Source organism: Mobula hypostoma, chromosome 23, assembly GCF_963921235.1.
Source record: "Mobula hypostoma chromosome 23, sMobHyp1.1, whole genome shotgun sequence".
Lineage (NCBI taxonomy): Eukaryota > Metazoa > Chordata > Chondrichthyes > Myliobatiformes > Myliobatidae > Mobula > Mobula hypostoma.
In genome coordinates, this window is record NC_086119.1 from 60,339,107 (window position 1) to 60,356,076 (window position 16,970).

The 16,970-nt window shown below is 43.8% G+C and overlaps 2 protein-coding genes across 6 annotated transcripts in view; one reads left to right on the forward strand and one right to left on the reverse strand.

Moving 5' to 3' along the window:
• The window catches only part of sfi1 (SFI1 centrin binding protein), a 269,555-nt gene that overhangs the window by 241,316 nt on the left and 11,269 nt on the right, over positions 1-16,970 (forward strand). The window lies entirely within an intron of this gene.
• The window catches only part of pisd (phosphatidylserine decarboxylase), a 175,025-nt gene continuing 158,076 nt past the window's right edge, over positions 22-16,970 (reverse strand). For all 4 annotated transcript variants that reach the window (XM_063031832.1, XM_063031831.1, XM_063031829.1 and 1 more), the window contains 3 exons: positions 10,153-10,299; positions 3,568-3,728; positions 22-1,062 (listed from right to left, as the gene is read on the reverse strand). In XM_063031832.1, the coding sequence (XP_062887902.1) occupies positions 838-1,062; positions 3,568-3,728; positions 10,153-10,299 (533 nt within the window). In that variant the 3' untranslated portion in view covers positions 22-837. The remainder of the gene's footprint in view (positions 1,063-3,567; positions 3,729-10,152; positions 10,300-16,970) is intronic.

The following is a 16,970-nucleotide window of genomic DNA, read 5'->3' on the forward strand; positions in this document are numbered from 1 at the left end:
TCAGCAACCTTAGTTTGCCCCACCTTTTGACATTTTATTTAAGGAGCAACAACATGATTTACATTTAAAGTAACAGTAAAGATGTCTGGCCCTTAGGTATTATTGTACGTTCCAACATGCCAGGTTATAGGAAACTAGACGCAGGTTAAACAGGGCAAGAGCCAGATTGTAAACCAGTGAAAATATAAATTCATCTCAGTATTTGGCTGTTTAGTCACTGGCTTGTTTTACACCATATCTGATTTTGTTTCCCCCATTTTGACATCTGGATTAACAATCAAGTCTGAACATTTCTCCCCCTCAGCTCTGTAAAAAAAAAACGCAGCAGTAAGTTTTGGTATAGCCATTATTTTATTTTGTCTGAAATGTAATTTGATGAATTTACTTTTAAGGATATAAAATTACTGCATGAACTTAGGATGACCCACTTGCATGGAGCTATTCAGCAAACATTCTGCATCACCATCTCCTGCAGTGTTTCATGGGGTCCCTTAAGACTTGGGCCCTAAAAACTCAGTTCATCTTTCAAAGTTCTTTTATTCCTGGTGACCTGCCAGGGTCCTCCTATTCACAGAAAGAACGGAACGGCACATGCTCAAAACCCCATCCCTCCCATCAGCTTCCTATTGAAAGGAGTAACCGGGTAGGGTTAGTTCCGTGTTTCAGGAGAGAGCGGAGCGTTAGTTATGGTGCAGCTGAGGGAGATGCTTCTGGGGTGATGGAGGAGGAACGGCCTGAATTTCAACCAAATTTCAGTACAGCCATTCCTCCTGCTTCCTAGTCTGCACCCACTTCTTATTACTCCCATCCAATTTGAGATTTTAAAAAATGATGTTACTAGATAGACCCCAGAGCCTCTCCAAATCTAATCTTCTGTCCAGGTTTAAGGTTAAAGATGAAGTCTTTTGGTGCCTCAAAGATGAGTACAATGGTGGAGCCCAAGTTGAACTCGCCCAGATGCTCTCCTTTTCTCATGGTAACCCCTTCTTTGTTGTTGTTTGTAACAAAACTGAAGTCATTGTAGGAGCCCTTCATGTAGCGAGGGCTGTTGGTGTGCAGATCCTATGCAAAATAAAAGTTAAATACAGTAAGGGTTATTTTCCAACACTGCTGTCCCATTTCATAATCCATCTTGGTATACAGTGACTTCACAATAGACACTCAGTAACTACTTTCTTACATTCACCTGCTCATTAATGCAAACATCTAATCAGCAATTCAATGAATAAATGCATGTAGGCACAAACAAGAGGCTCAGTTGCTATTCAGACAAAACATCAGAATGTGGAGAACACGAACAACACACATCAAAGTTGCTGGTGAACGCAGCAGGCCAGGCAGCATCTCTATGAAGAGGTGCAGTCGACGTTTCAGGCCGAGACCCTTCGTCAGGACTAACTGAAGGAAAAGTGAGTAAGAGATTTGAAAGTTGGAGGGGGAGGGGGAGATCCAAAATGATAGGAGAAGACAGGAGAGGGAGGGATGGAGCCAAGAGCTGGACAGGTGATTGGCAAAAGAGATACAAAAGGATCATGGGACAGGAGGTCCGGGAAGAAAGACAAGGGGCGGGGAGGGGAACCCAGAGGATGGGCAAGAGGTATATTCAGAGGGACAGAGGGAGAAAAAGGAGAGTGAGAGAAAGAATGTATGTATAAAAATAAGTAACAGATGGGGTACGAGGGGGAGGTGGGGCATTAGCGGAAGTTAGAGAAGTCGATGTTCATGCCATCAGGTTGGAGGCTACCCAGACGGAATATAAGGTATTGTTCCTCCAACCTGAGTGTGGAGAAAATGTGATCTAAGTGACTTTGACCACAGAACTATTGTTGGTGCCAGATAGAGTGGTTTGAGTATCCCAGAAATTCATAAAAACATAGAAAACATGCAGCACAATACATGCCCTTCGGTCCACAAAGCTGTGCTGAACATGTCCCTACCTCTATTTTTCTAAGCTCCGTGTAGCCATCCAGGAGTTTCTTAAAATACCCTATCGTTTCCACCTCCACCACCACCGCTGGCAGCTCACCATGTAAAAAACGTACCCCTGACGTCTCCTCTGTACCTACTTCCAAGCACCTTAAAACTATGCCCTCTCCTGCTAGCCAATTCAGCCCTGGGGAAAAGCCTCTATCCACACAATCAATGCCTCTCATTATCTTGTACACCTCTATCAAGTCACCCCTCATCCTCCGTCGCTCCAAGGAGAAAAGGCCAAGTTCACTCAACCTATTCTCATAAGACATCTCTTAGGATTTTCATGCATAGTCTGGAATTTATGGAGAATGGTGCAAAAAGGACAACCAAAAATCTAGAGAGCATCAATTCTGTCAGTGAATATATCTTGGTAATGAGAGCTCAGAAGAGAATGGCCAAACTAGTTCAAGCTGACAGGAAGGCGATTGACAGGAAGGCTGCCAGAGGCTACAGCGGGATATTGATAGGATGCAGAACTAGGCTGAGAAGTGGCAGATGGAGTTCAACCTAGATAAGTGTGAGGTGGTTCATTTTGGTAGGTCAAATATGATGGCAGAATATAGTTTTAAGGACATGTTTGGCACAGCTTTGTGGGCCGAAGGGCCTGTATTGTGCTGTAGGTTTTCTATGTTTCTATGCAACTCAAATAACCATGCATTACAATAGCAGTGCGCAACAGCAAATTGGCCAATGAGTGTATAGTTCACCAGCTTAACACTGAGGTCATTGACCATGCATAAATCTGCACTGATGGGTGATCTGTAAGGTAATGATTCAGTTTCAATTGAGAAATAGGATGCATGTCCCATAACTAGTTTAATGAGAGAAATTAAATGAGGGAATCAATATGAGTAACATGAAAACTACTGGAGGTACTTTGCAGGTCAGGCAGCATCTCTGTAGAAATTAACAGCTGATGTTTCCGAATGAGACCCCTTCATCAAGACATGGTTATCCCTCAAATATCAAAAATCTTGTCCCCTTAGGATACTTAATTTAAGCATTAAGCAAGAGGATGCTTAGTGAATTGGAAAGTTTCAACAATTTTCTGCACTTTTGCCTGTGTTCAGCTATTTTTCCATTTTTGTTCAATATATCCTGGCTAATCGGCAGCAGATACTTCATTAAGACAGCATGCTAACAGTGAAAACCTGTGGCCATTTCACAGGAGCATAAATATGTGCTTTAAGCTGTGCTGCAAAACTCCACCCAGTAATTTTATAGAACTGAATTTCCAATCTTTGGGTTGCTAACAGTGTTCCATCGATCAGGAATTATACACCCACATTTTACCATTTTTCCCTTTCCTTTTATATTTAGCTCAGAGACATACAGGAACTTTCATGGCCAATTATACCCCCATTATCTCAAACAGGTGCAAGCAAAATAAATGGAAACCAAAATTAAGTGCAGTACTCCAACAGGTAAAATATTAAAGATAACTCTACTTCTCTGTCTGCAGATCTTGAGCATTTCCAGCATTTTCTTTTAGACTTTCAGTACCTCATTTTTACTCATCCCGGGCATAGGCAGCAAGCATAAAAACGCTTCAAAATACTGGGTTTACTTCCCATAACTGTCTACCATACTCACATTGTCAAAGTAAATGCGAATAGATCCAACATTTGTGGCACCGACTGCAGTGAGCGAAAAGAAGCCATGAGTCCAATCTCCAGCCAGAACAACCCGTTCATTGTGACAGAAAAGCTCCTTAATCCAACGAGCTACTCCAGGATTAACTGACATAAGAGAGCCTGAAGGAAGACAGGAACAAATATACAACCTGGTTTTAGTCACTGTTTCTGCAAACTGCACAATTCCACTTGTCTAAGCACATGTTGTGTTCTTGGAATTGTGGCTGGAAATTTTTCATTGTCATATGAAAGAGTATGTGTGCACAGGTGCAATCGTCTTGATTTTGACACGTCACTCTTTTTGACTTCACAACAACAGAATCACAGCCCTCTGTTACTATAAATTTGTAATTCCAGAATCTTCAAAATGAACGAAACCATTTCAACTATCTTGGCCATATCCCCTCTTTAAAATGACCATCAATTAATCTCTCACTATTGTTCCTTCCCTGCAGCCTTTCAATTTTTTTTCATGCAATTCCCTTGATCTTGAATCTGCTTCCAACTTTGCAGCAGTGAGTTCTGGATCGTTGCTCAGAATTTTTAAAAAAAATTGCACTCCTTCCTCCCCCATTGATTGTGTCTCCAATTATCTCAAAACCATCTCCTTTGGTGACCAACACCCTACAGATGGAAGGAGATTTTTCCTTGCTAAAATCCCATATCCTATTGGGAGGCAGATTTTCGAAAGGTGCCAAAAAACAGGGTTATTATCATGGGTGACTTCAACTTCCCTAATACTGATTGGCACCTGATTAGTTCCAAGGGTTTAGACAAGGCTGAGCTTGTTAAGTGTGTCCAGGATGGATTCCTGTCACAGTATGTGGACAGGCCGACCAGGGGGAATGCCATACTAGATCTAGGTAATTACTAGTTCTAGGTAATGAACCGGGTCAGGTCACAGATCTCTCAGTGGGTGAGCATCTGGGGGACAGTGACCACCGCTCCCTGGCCTTTAGCATTATCATGGAAAAGGACAGAATCAGAGAGGACAGGAAAATTTTTAATTGGGGAAGGGCAAATTATGGGGCTATAAGGCTAGAACTTGCGGGTGTGAATTGAGATGATGTTTTTGCAGGGAAATGTACTATGGGCATGTGGTCGATGTTAAGGGATCTCTTGCAGGATGTTAGGGATAAATTTGTCCCAGTGAGGAAGATAAAGAATGGTAGGGTGAAGGAACCATGGGTGACAAGTGAGGTGGAAGAAGGCAGCATACATGAGGTTTAGGAAGCAAGAATCAGATGGGTCTATTGAGGAATATAGGGAAGCAAGAAAGGAGCTTAAGAAGGGGCTGAGAAGAGCAAGAAGGGGGCATGAGAAGGCCTTGGCAAGTAGGTTAAAGGAAAACCCCAAGGCATTCTTCAATTATGTGAAGGAGTGAAGGTAGGACCGATTAGAGATAAAGGTGGGAAGATGTGCCTGGAGGCTGTGGAAGTGAGCGAGGTCCTCAATGAATACTTCTCTTCGGTATTCACGAATGAGAGGGAACTTGATGATGGTGAGGACAATATGAGTGAGGTTGATGTTCTGGAGCATGTTGATATTAAGGGAGAGGAGGTGTTGGAGTTGTTAAAATACATTAGGACGAATAAGTCCCCGGGGCCTGACGGAATATTCCCCAGGCTGCTCCACGAGGCGAGGGAAGAGATTGCTGAGCCTCTGGCTAGGATCTTTATGTCCTCGTTGTCCACGGGAATGGTACCGGAGGATTGGAGGGAGGCAAATGTTGCCCCTTGTTCAAAAAAGGTAGTAGGGATAGTCCGGGTAATTATAGACCAGTGAGCCTTACGTCTGTGGTGGGAAAGCTGTTGGAAAAGATTCTTAGAGATAGGATCTCTGGGCATTTAGAGAATCATGGTCTGATCAGGGATAGTCAGCATGGCTTTGTGCAGGGCAGATCGTGTTTAACAAGCCTAATAGAGTTCTTTAAGGAGGTGACCAGGCATATAGATGAGGGTAGTGCAGTGGATGTGATCTATATGGATTTTAGTAAGGCACTTAACAAGGTTCCACATGGTAGGCTTATTCAGAAAGTCAGAAGGCATGGGATGCAGGGAAGTTTGGCTCGGTAGATTCAGAATTGGCCTGCCTGCCGAAGGCAGAGGGTCGTGATGGAGGGAGTACATTCAGATTGGAGGATTGTGACTAGTGGTGTCCCACAAGGATCTGTTCTGGGACCTCTACTTTTCGTGATTTTTATTAACGACTTGGATGTGGGGGTAGAAGGGTGGGTTGGCAAGTTTGCAGACGACACAAAGGTTGGTGGTGGTGTAGATAGTGTAGAGGATTGTTGAAGATTGCAGAGAGACATTGATAGGATGCAGAAGTAGGGAAGTGCTGTTAGGTAAATTGAAGGGATTAAAGGCAGATAAATCCCCAGGGCCAGATGGTCTGCATCCCAGAGTGCTTAAGGAAGTAGCCCAAGAAATAGTGGATGCATTAGTGATAATTTTTCAAAATTCTTTAGATTCTGGACTAGTTCCTGAGGATTGGAGGGTGGCTAATGTAACCCCACTTTTTAAAAAAGGAGGGAGAGAGAAACCGGGGAATTATAGACCGGTTAGCCTAACATCGGTAGTGGGGAAAATGCTAGAGTCAGTTATCAAAGATGTGATAACAGCACATTTGGAAAGCGGTGAAATCATCGGACAAAGTCAGCATGGATTTGTGAAAGGAAAGTCATGTCTGACGAACCTCATAGAATTTTTTGAGGATGTAACTCGTAGAGTGGATAGGGGAGAACCAGTGGATGTGGTATATTTGGATTTTCAAAAACCTTTTGACAAGGTCCCACACAGGAGATTAGTGTGCAAACTTAAAAGCACGTGGTAATGGGGGTATGGTATTGATGTGGATAGAGAATTGGTTGGCAGACAGGAAGCAAAGAGTGGGAATAAACGGGACCTTTTCAGAATGGCAGGCAGTGACTAGTGGGGTACCGCAAGGCTCAGTGCTGGGACCCCAGTTGTTTACAATATATATTAATGACTTGGATGAGGGAATTAAATGCAGCATCTCCAAGTTTGCGGATGACACGAAGCTGGGCGGCAGTGTTAGCTGTGAGGAGGATGCTAAGAGGATGCAGGATGACTTGGATAGGTTAGGTGAGTGGGCAAATTCATGGCAGATGCAATTTAATGTGGATAAATGTGAGGTTATCCACTTTGGTGGCAAAAACAGGGAAACAGATTATCTGAATGGTGGCCGATTAGGAAAAGGGGAGGTGCAATGAGACCTGGGTGTCATTATACACCAGTCATTGAAAGTGGGCATGCAGGTACAGCAGGCGGTGAAAAAGGCGAATGGTATGCTGGCATTTATAGTAAGAGGATTCGAGGACAGGAGCAGGGAGGTACTACTGCAGTTGTACAAGGCCTTGGTGAGACCACACCTGGAGTTTTGGTCCCCTAATCTGAGGAAAGACATCCTTGCCATGGAGGGAGTACAAAGAAGGTTCACCAGATTGATTCCTGGGATGGCAGGACTTTCATATGAAGAAAGACTGGATGAACTAGGCTTATACTCGTTGGAATTTAGAAGATTGAGGGGGGATCTTATTGAAACGTATAAAATCCTGAAGGGATTGGACAGGCTAGATGTAGGAAGATTGTTCCCGATGTTGGGGAAGTCCAGAATGAGGAGTCACAGTTTGAGGATAAAAGGGAAGCCTTCTAGGACCGAGATTAGGAAAAACTTCTTCACACAGAGGGTGGTGAATCTGTGGAATTCTCTACCACAGTAAACAGTTGAGGCCAGTTCATTGGCTATATTTAAGAGGGAGTTAGATATGGCCCTTGTGGCTAAAGGGATCAGGGGGTATGGAGGGAAGGCTGGTACAGGGTTCTGAGTTGGATGATCAGCCATGATCATACTGAATGGCGGTGCAGTCTCGAAGGGCCGAATGGCCTACTCCTGCACCTATTTTCTATGTTTCTATGTAAGTGGGCTGAGAAGTGGCAGATGGAGTTCAACCCGGAGAAGTGTGAGGTGGTACACTTTGGAAGGACAAACTCCAAGGCAGAGTACAAAGTAAATGGCAGGATATTTTCAAGTGTGGAGGAGCAGAGGGATCTTGGGGTACATATCCACAGATCCCTGAAAGTTGCCTCACAGGTAGATAGGGTAGTTAAGAAAGTTTATTGGGTGTTAGCTTTCATAAGTCGAGGGATAGAGTTTAAGAGTTGTGATATAATGATGCAGCTCTATAAAACTCTGGTTAGGCCACACTTGGAGTACTGTGTCCAGTTCTGGTCACCTCACTATAGGAAGGATGTGGAAGCATTGGAAAGGGTACAGAGGAGATTTACCAGGATGCTGCCTGGTTTAGAGAGTATGCATTATGATCAGAGATTAAGGGAGCTAGGGCTTTACTCTTTGGAGAGGAGGAGGATGAGAGGAGACATGATAGAGGTGTACAAGATAATAAGAGGAGTAGATGGTGGATAGCCAGTGCCTCTTCCCCAGGGCACCACTGCTCAATACAGGAGGACATGGTTTTAAGGTAAGGGGTGGGAAGTTCAAGGGGGATATTAGAGGAAGGTTTTTCCACTGAGTGGTTGGTGCATGGAATACACTGCCTGAGTCAGTGGTGGAGGCAGATACACTAATGAAGCTTAAGAGACTACTAGACAGGTATATGGAGGAATTTAAGGTGGGGGGTTATATGGGAGGCAGGGTTTGAGGGTCGGCACAACATTGTGGGCCGAAGGGCCTGTAATGTGCTGTACTATTCTATGTTCTATGGACCTTCTTTAAAGCTCCTTTTAACCTTGTGTTCCAAGGAGTACAGTTTTTCCACTCACTCCCCAGATTAATGGATCCTGCAATTCTCAAGCAAGAAACCTTCGTAACTTATATTTGTGTTTTTGATTATTGAGCAAGAATGATGTTGAAAATCCAAGTTATTTTCACTCAAGAACGTCTCTTTCACCTTTTTCTGTTTCAGCTTTAAGAAAGGATTCAGTGAGCCAGCTGAAACCTAAAGAGCTAACGAGCAACAGCTCCATAAATCTCATTTAGCGATTAAAACCCTAATGCTGTCAATCTTCAGAGAACATGATGCTATATCTGCTGTTCTTTTGACCATCAAGGAGACTGTATTAATACTAAAGTGTTTTCTGAGGTCATCTTTAGAGCTATCTCATTCATATCCTTCCAGACTAAGAGTTAGCCTGATATATGGAAGTATCAGAGGCCTCGTTCTTTTCCATTGTCTGTCACTGGATGTTTGCCAACAGCACAACACTGAACTGTGCTTGGAGAACAGCATCAGACTTACAACACAAATGCTGGCTGTTGGGAAAGTTCCAGAATCTAGCTGATGGCCCAACCCAGCCTCTGCTTCCAGAATGATTCAGAAAGAAACTGCTCAGGAACTACAAAAGGCACTGATCCCAGACCCATCGTAAGGAAAGAAGTAGAAAAGCCTTAAGTCCCAGACCATCAAGTTCTTGAATGATCTGCACAACCCTAGCCCTAGCACAGCAGTGAAACACTACATTCTGTGCTGTTTGCACCACTGTGCCTATGTTGCAACAAGCAAACTTTTTCATTGTATACCTCCTCATACTTGTTCCAAAGACAATAAACTTCACTGAACTTGAAATTACAGTAAGGATTAGTCCCTAAATGCCACCAGTCCATGCCAAAGTTGTTCCATTCAAGTGTCCCTCAACTTTACTCAGCAAAAACCTTTTCTCCCTTCTCCCTATCTGCTTGAACTGCCATAAATATACCTGGAATACTGACTCCACCACCTCTGCGGGAATGAGTTCTATCGTCTCATCACCCTCAGAAGAGGCATTTCCCTTCAATTCTTTTGGATATTTGGTCTTTTGTCATATTTTCGGAGCTTCTTCTGCATGACATTTATCCATTATGCCTGTACATAAAGTTTCTCTTCTCAGGCTAAGAGTGATCATGTTAGTTCTTTCTCACATTTGTGGTAACATCCTTGTAAATCTTCTCTGTACCTTCATAGCCTTCTGATAATATGTTGACCAGAACTGCACCAATTTCTCTAAGTGTGATCTAACCAAGGTTTCAATAACTTCCCCATTCTATCCCTCGAGAAAAAAACTTGGTGCTTGACCTGCTTCTGTTTACTAAGATGTGGTGCAAACTTTTATGACTAGGGAATCGGCGCTTCCATATCCATTCTTTCCGCTACCATACTCCCACATTTCTGCACAAAGTGTACTCCTTCCATGCATCATGTTGAAATTCATTTGCTACTTAATTTCCCATTCAAGTTTACTAATATTTTTGGTGATCTGACCGTACTTTCAATACCAACAGTTTTCCAATGTAGGAACACGTTGCAGGGGGTGTGGTAGAGACAAATAAGGATATTTAAGAGACTCAGATGAGGCAACATAGATGACAGAAAAATGAAGGACTATATGAAAGGGAAGGACAAGATTGATCTTGGAGCAGGTTGAAGAATTGGCACAATATAGTGTTCGATGTCACATGGCAGTTTCAGGTCATTCCTAATGATACCAATTCCAGGGTAAACCCCAATGAACAATAGAATTCTTACCTGGAAAATGCCGCCTGTGAGAGACTCGCCAATCAGTTGGTGAATGAAAACAGTGATAATCTCCAGGAGCCAAATAAATGACACAGTGATAGAGATCATTGCCTTCCTTTGTAACCAAGTGGTCCTGAAACGTTGTCTCTGTGTTATCTGCAGGATTACATAAATTATACAACAAAGAAAGGATTTAAACAGGATTCTAAGAACCATTGTACCTTGGAATTTAGAATCAGAACCACATTTAATATCACTGACATGTCATGAAGTTTGTTGTTTTGCAGTAGCAGTGCAGTACATCATTTAAAAACTATAATTCAGTAATATATATATTACGTAGTGCAAAATAACTCTAAATATCTAGTGTCAGCCAGCCAGAACTTTGACAGACGATGTTAGCAACTGTGAAGTTCTGTTCAATGAAGAATGGTTTAGATTGCAGTTTGGAGGAACTTGTGTGATATCAGGTTTGTTGAGTGATTAAGACACTCACTACTAGTAAGTAGGTTAACTATTTATTTATAAGACAAAATAAACACTCAATTACAAATACTTATCTAAAGTGTACGCCCAAAGTGGCCAGTCAAAACATACACTAAATGGTGTACAGTAGCAAAGACTGACCTAAAGTGTCGACCCAGACCCTCTATTGCAGCGCACCTCCACCGCTTTCGATTTCCGGACTACCCTTGACTGCCTGGTCCACAGCAACCCAGAGGTCGTATGGTCACTGTGCGCTAGATTTAAACTCTAGCAGCACGGTGACATCATCAGCTAAACAGCACCTTCACTTCCTCCCACAAGGGAGTGGCTTTTGAAGAGCAGGTAAGCTAAGACACTGCTTTGCACTGTACTTATTATCTATATTCTAGAAGCACGATCATAGATTGCGCAATTTACTTCTCTTGACCTCTCTGCTGCTTCTCAGAAACAGAACTGCACACACGGGTCAACTTCCAAATATACGTAACAAGAACTCAACACCTCTAGCACCCTCAACCACTTTTGTATTATCATTATAGGGTAACATAATTGGGGGAAATGTACATAATTCACAGCTAGCCACACTGAGTTGGGGTTTCACTTTAAGAGGCTGATGTGACATGATTTTTATCGTATGATGTAGGGTCTAAGTTGAATCAAGAATTAAAATTGGCATGTCAGAAAGGTAATGCTACAGTTGTTATGGGGGACTTCAACATGCAGGTAGACTGTTGGAATCAGGTTGGTACTGGACCCCAAGAAACGGAGTTTGTGGAGTCCCTCCGAAATGGATTCTTAGAACAGCTTGTACTGGAGCCTACCAGAGAGAACACAATTCTAGATTTAGTGTTGTGCAATGAACCAGATTCGATCAGGGACCTTGAGGTAAAGGAGCCATTAGGAGGTAGTGACCATAATATGATAAGTTTTAATCTACAATTTGGGAGGGAGAAGGGAAACTCGGAAGTGTCAGTATTACAGTTGAACAAAGGGAACTATGGTGCTATGAGGGAGGAGCTGGCCAAAGTTCAATGGAACAATACCCTAGCAGGGATGACAGTGGAACAGCAATGGCAAAAGTTTCTGGGAATAATGCAGAAGGTGCAGGATCAGTTCATTCCAAAGAGGAAGAAAGATCCTAAGGGGAGTAAGGGGAGGCCGTGGCTGACAAGGGAAGTAATGGACAGCATAAAAATAAAAGAGAAGTATAATATAGCAAAGACGAGTGGGAAGCCGGAGGATTGGGAAACTTTTAAAGAGCAACAGAAGGTAACTAAAAAGGCAATACACGGAGAAAAAATGAGGTACGAAGGTAAACTAGCCAAGAATATAAAGGAGGATAGTAAAAGCTTCTTTAGGCATGTGGAAAGGAAAAAAAAATTAAGACCAAAATTGGGCCCTTGAAGACAGAAGCGGGTGAATTTATTATGGGGAACAAGGAAATGGCAGACGAGTTGAACAGGTACTTTGGATCTGTCTTCACTAAGGAAGACACAAACAATCTCCCAGATGTAATACTGGCCAAAGGACCTAGGGTAATGGATGAACTGAAGGAAATTTATATTAGGCAGGAACTGGTGTTGGATAGGCTGTTGGGTCTGAAGGCTGATAAGTCCCCAGGACCTGATGGTCTGCATCCCAGGGTACTTGAGGAGGTGGCTTTAGAAATCATGGACGCATTGGTAATCATTTTCCAATGTTCTATGGACTCAGGATCAGTTCCTGTGGATTGGAGGGTGGCTAATGTTGTCCCTCTCTTCAAGAAGGGAGGAAGAGAGAAAACAGGGAATTATAGACCAGTTAGCCTGACGTCGGTGGTGGGAAAGATGCTGCAGTCAATTATAAAAGATGAAATTACGACACATCTGGATAGCAGTAACAGGATTGGTCTGAGTCAGCATGGATTTACGAAGGGGAAGTCGTGCTTGACTAATCTTCTGGAATTTTTTGAGGATGTAACTATGAGAATGGACAAGGGAGAGCCAGTGGATGTAGGGTACCTGGACCTTCAGAAAGGTCCCACATAGGAGATTAGTGGGCAAAATTAGGGCACATGGTATTGAGGGCAGAGTACTGACATGGATTGAAAATTGGCTGGCTGACAGAAAACAAATAGCAGGGATTAATGGGTCCCTTTCGGAATGGCAGGCGGTGACCAGTGGGGTACCACAGGGTTCAATGCTGGGACCGCAGCTGTCTACAATATATATTAATGATTTAGATGAGGGAATTAAAAGTAACATTAGCAAATTTGCCGATGACACAAAGCTGGGTGGCAGTGTGAAATGTGAAGAGGATGTTATGAGAATGCAGGGTGACTAGTACAGGCTGGGTGAGTGGGCGGATGCAGTTTAATGTGGATAAATGTGAGGTTATCCACTTTGGTGGTAAGAACAGGAAGGCAGATTATTATCTAAATGGAGTCAAGTTAGGAAAAGGGGAAGCACAACGAGATCTAGGTGTTCTTGTACATCAGTCACTGAAAGCAAACATGCAAGTACAGCAGGCAGTGAAGAAAGCTAATGGCATGCTGGCCTTCATAACAAGAGGAATTGAGTATAAGAGCAAAGAGGTCCTTCTGCAGCTGTAAAGGGCCCTGGTGAGACCACACCTGGAGTACTGTGTGCAGTTTTGGTCTCCAGATTTGAGGAAAGACATCCTTGCTATTGAGGGAGTGCAGCGTAGGTTCACAAAGATTGGAGCGAGTGGGCTTGTATACTCTGGAATTTAGAAGGCTGAGAGGGGATCTTATTGAAACATATAAAATTATTAAGGGATTGGACACGCTGGAGGCAGGAAGCAGGTTCCTGCTGATGGGTGAGTCCAGAACCAGAGGCCACAGTTTAAGAATAAGGGGTAGGCCATTTAGAACGGAGTTGAGGGAAAACTTTTTCATCCAGAGAGTGGTGGATATATGGAATGCTCTGCCCCAGAAGGCTGTGGAGGCCAAGTCTCTGGATGCTTTCAAGAAACAGATGGATAGAGCTCTTAAAGATAGCAGAATCAAAAGTTATGGGGATAAGGCAGGAACTGGATACTGATTGTGGATGATCAGCCATGATCACAGTGAATGGCGGTGCTGGCTCAAAGGGCCGAATGGCCTACTCCTGCACCTGTTGTCTATTGTCTATTGTATTTTTTTGAACTCCAAACCTAAACACAAAACTATGTTACAGATTTCATTAAACATAAAACACCTCACTTTTGTTTTATTTGTGAAACACTACATTGGTGACCCTGATGCTCTCGGATGATTTGAGAGTTATTGAACGCAGCCAACACCCGAGCTTTGGAAGCCAAGTGGTGTCACTTGGTTTAAAGAACTCTTCTTGCAGAAAATGCCTGATCCAGTTCACGTAGCCCTCACTAATGACCCATGAAGGACTATAGGGGGCTGCTAAAATAGCTGATAGTCTATTCAGCCAAGTAGAGATGCATAATTCCTCTTTTCCCTGCCTCAATAAGCCCAGTCAGCAAGGCCTCTAACATAAGGATGTCTGCGGCTGTGAAGCAGACTATGCTGGTCCTGGGGTATTACCACACTCGCTTTGGTACGAACACTAGGAAGTGCCGACTGCCTTGCCGCTTTGACAGTACCTGCACTGGGACATCAGAGGTTGTGAACACCATGGGTTCCAGCTGCCAGGGTTGTCTGCTGTTCATTATGGACACCCTTTCAGGGCGATGTTTCCTGTGTGACACGGGTGCTCAAGAGAGTGTGCTGCCAGCATTGCCTATTGATGAGAAGGCAAGAGCGATGAAACCTCACTGGAGGCTCAGACCTCTGCTCGGTGCAGATTTCATGAATGCCCAAAGACTGTCAGTCGATCTTAAGAACTGCCAGCTTATGGATATCAAGGACTTTGGGTTGTTACCCTGCTCCGCCAGCAAGATCCCCACAACAACTCTGTCAAACGCATGCCCCATTGCATGTGAGTTTACTTGACTGCTAGGTGAATTCCCAAACTTCACCAAGTCCACATTCTCCACTAGTCACAAAACGTGGGGTCGAACACCACATTCCCACAACAGGCCTGCTAGTCCATGCTGCACGTGTAAATTGGACCCAGAAAAGGTGGCAATTGCAAAGGCTGAGTTTGCCAACATGGAAAGACTTAGCATTGTACGCTGGTCAAATAGCCCCTGGGCTTCACCCCTCCACATGGTCCGCAAGTCCACTGGTGGTTGCCACCCATGTGCCAAATACCAACACCCCCCAAATGTTACCCGGTCCCACATATTCCAGACGCTTCAGCACGCTTAGCCAAAAAGTTAATTTTTTCCAAGGGTCAACCTACTTAGGGGCTACCATCACTGCCTGTGTGCTTGAAGGAGATTCTCAAAACAGCTGTGATAACCCCGTTTGGCCTTTTTGAGTTTCTGTGCATGACGTTTCAGCTGAAAAATAATGCCGTGGCTAACTGCCTCTTACAGCCAAACATACAGGCTGTACATACAGGGGTTATCTATGCCAGTCTGCAGCCAAGCAAGTTACTGACTCAGAGGACCACCCTACCAAACAGCAATCACAGGCCTGTGGTTGGTTGGCATTAAGTTCAGGGAAGGTGGGGTTTCTATTCTATGCAACGTCTCAACAGCATACCGCCCGCCTCAGTAAATTCAATTCCTTGTCACCTATTCATACCTCCCATATATCACTCTTGGGATTCCACTGATCTACATTTTGCCTCATTTGTTTTCGTCCACCATGATGCACACCAACACCCCTTTGGCCCCTTTAAGATGGCCCATTCTGTTTTGGAGCAGGGAAAAAAAGACTTATAGTAAGAGAGGTAAACCTTAATGTATGTCAATAGATCATCTTAAACTGGCCCAATAAATAAGATTTGGACTGTTCTGCTGCCACGACATGATCATGAGCGTGTCAAGCCAGAAGCACCTGTTGTTCCTCCACCTGAACACAGGGGCCGAGCCGAACCAAGCCGGGTAACTCATCCAAGCACCAGGCAGGCTCAAAATGCCAATTTCAGTGAATTCTGGTGGTGGGGGGTGGGGTCTGTGAACACTGACATTGAGTTGAAGTTTCACTTCAAGAGGCTGGTCTGACATGATGATGTTATTATGCAAAGAGTTCTTAGTCCACTTTTGTGTGTAGGTTTTGGAGCCCAATAAAATGTGTTATGGGTTTCATTAAACATAAACGCCTCTCTATCTTTCATTTGCGAAAATCTACATCATTAATGTACTATGATTTTAGAAGCATACAACACATTACAGGCCCTTCTGCCCACAAAGTTTGCACTGACCATGTAACCTACTCTGGAGACTGCCTAGAATTTCCCTACCACATCACCTTCTATTTTTCTAAGCTCCATGTACCCACCTTAGTCTCTTAAAAGTCCCTATTGTACCTGCCTCCACCACCTTTGCTAACACTGCATTCCACCCACCCACCACTCTCTGTGTGACATCAACCCGTACCTACTTCCAAGCACTGAAAACTATGCCCCCTCATGTTAGCCATTTCAGCCCTAGGAAAAAGCCTCAGGCTATCCACACAACCAATGCCTTATACACCTCTAACAGGTCACCTCTCATCCTCCATCGCTCCAAGGAGAAAGGGCCAAGTTCAGTCAACTTATTCTCACAAGGCATGTTCTCCAATCCAGTCAACATCCTTGTAAGTACATCTACACCCTCCCTCTAGTTTCCACATTCTTCCTGTAATGAGGTGACCAGAACTGAACACAGTACTCCAAGTGCGGTCTGAACAAGGTCTTATATAGCTGTAACATTATCTCACGGCTCTTGAACTCTGTCCCCACTGTCAACAAGCGCAGCAGATTTGAGTGTCCTATGGACACAGACTCCCAGTTCCTTCTGATCTTCCACACTACTGAGAGTCTTACCATTATTATATTCTGTCTTCAAACCTACCAAAATGAACCACTTCACACTTATCTGGGTTGAACAACTGCCACTTCTCAGCCCAGTTTTGCATCCTATCGATATCCCGCTGTAACCTCTGACAACCCATCACACTATCCACAACACCCCCAACCGTTGTGTCACCAGCAAACTTACTAACCCACCCTTCTACTTCATCCAAGTCATCTATAAAAATAACAAAGAGGAGGGGGTCGCAGAACAGATCCCTGTGGAAAACCACTGGTCACCGACCTTCATACAGAATACGAACCATCTACAACCATCCCCCTTTGCCTTTTGCTGGCAAGCCAATTCTGTATCCTATGCCTCCTTGCTTCCTGAATGAGCCTTGCTGACTGAAATTTATATACACTACATCCACTGTTCAACTTCATCAGTGTGTTTTGTTACATCCTCAAATAATTCAATCAGGCTTGTGAGGCATGACCTCC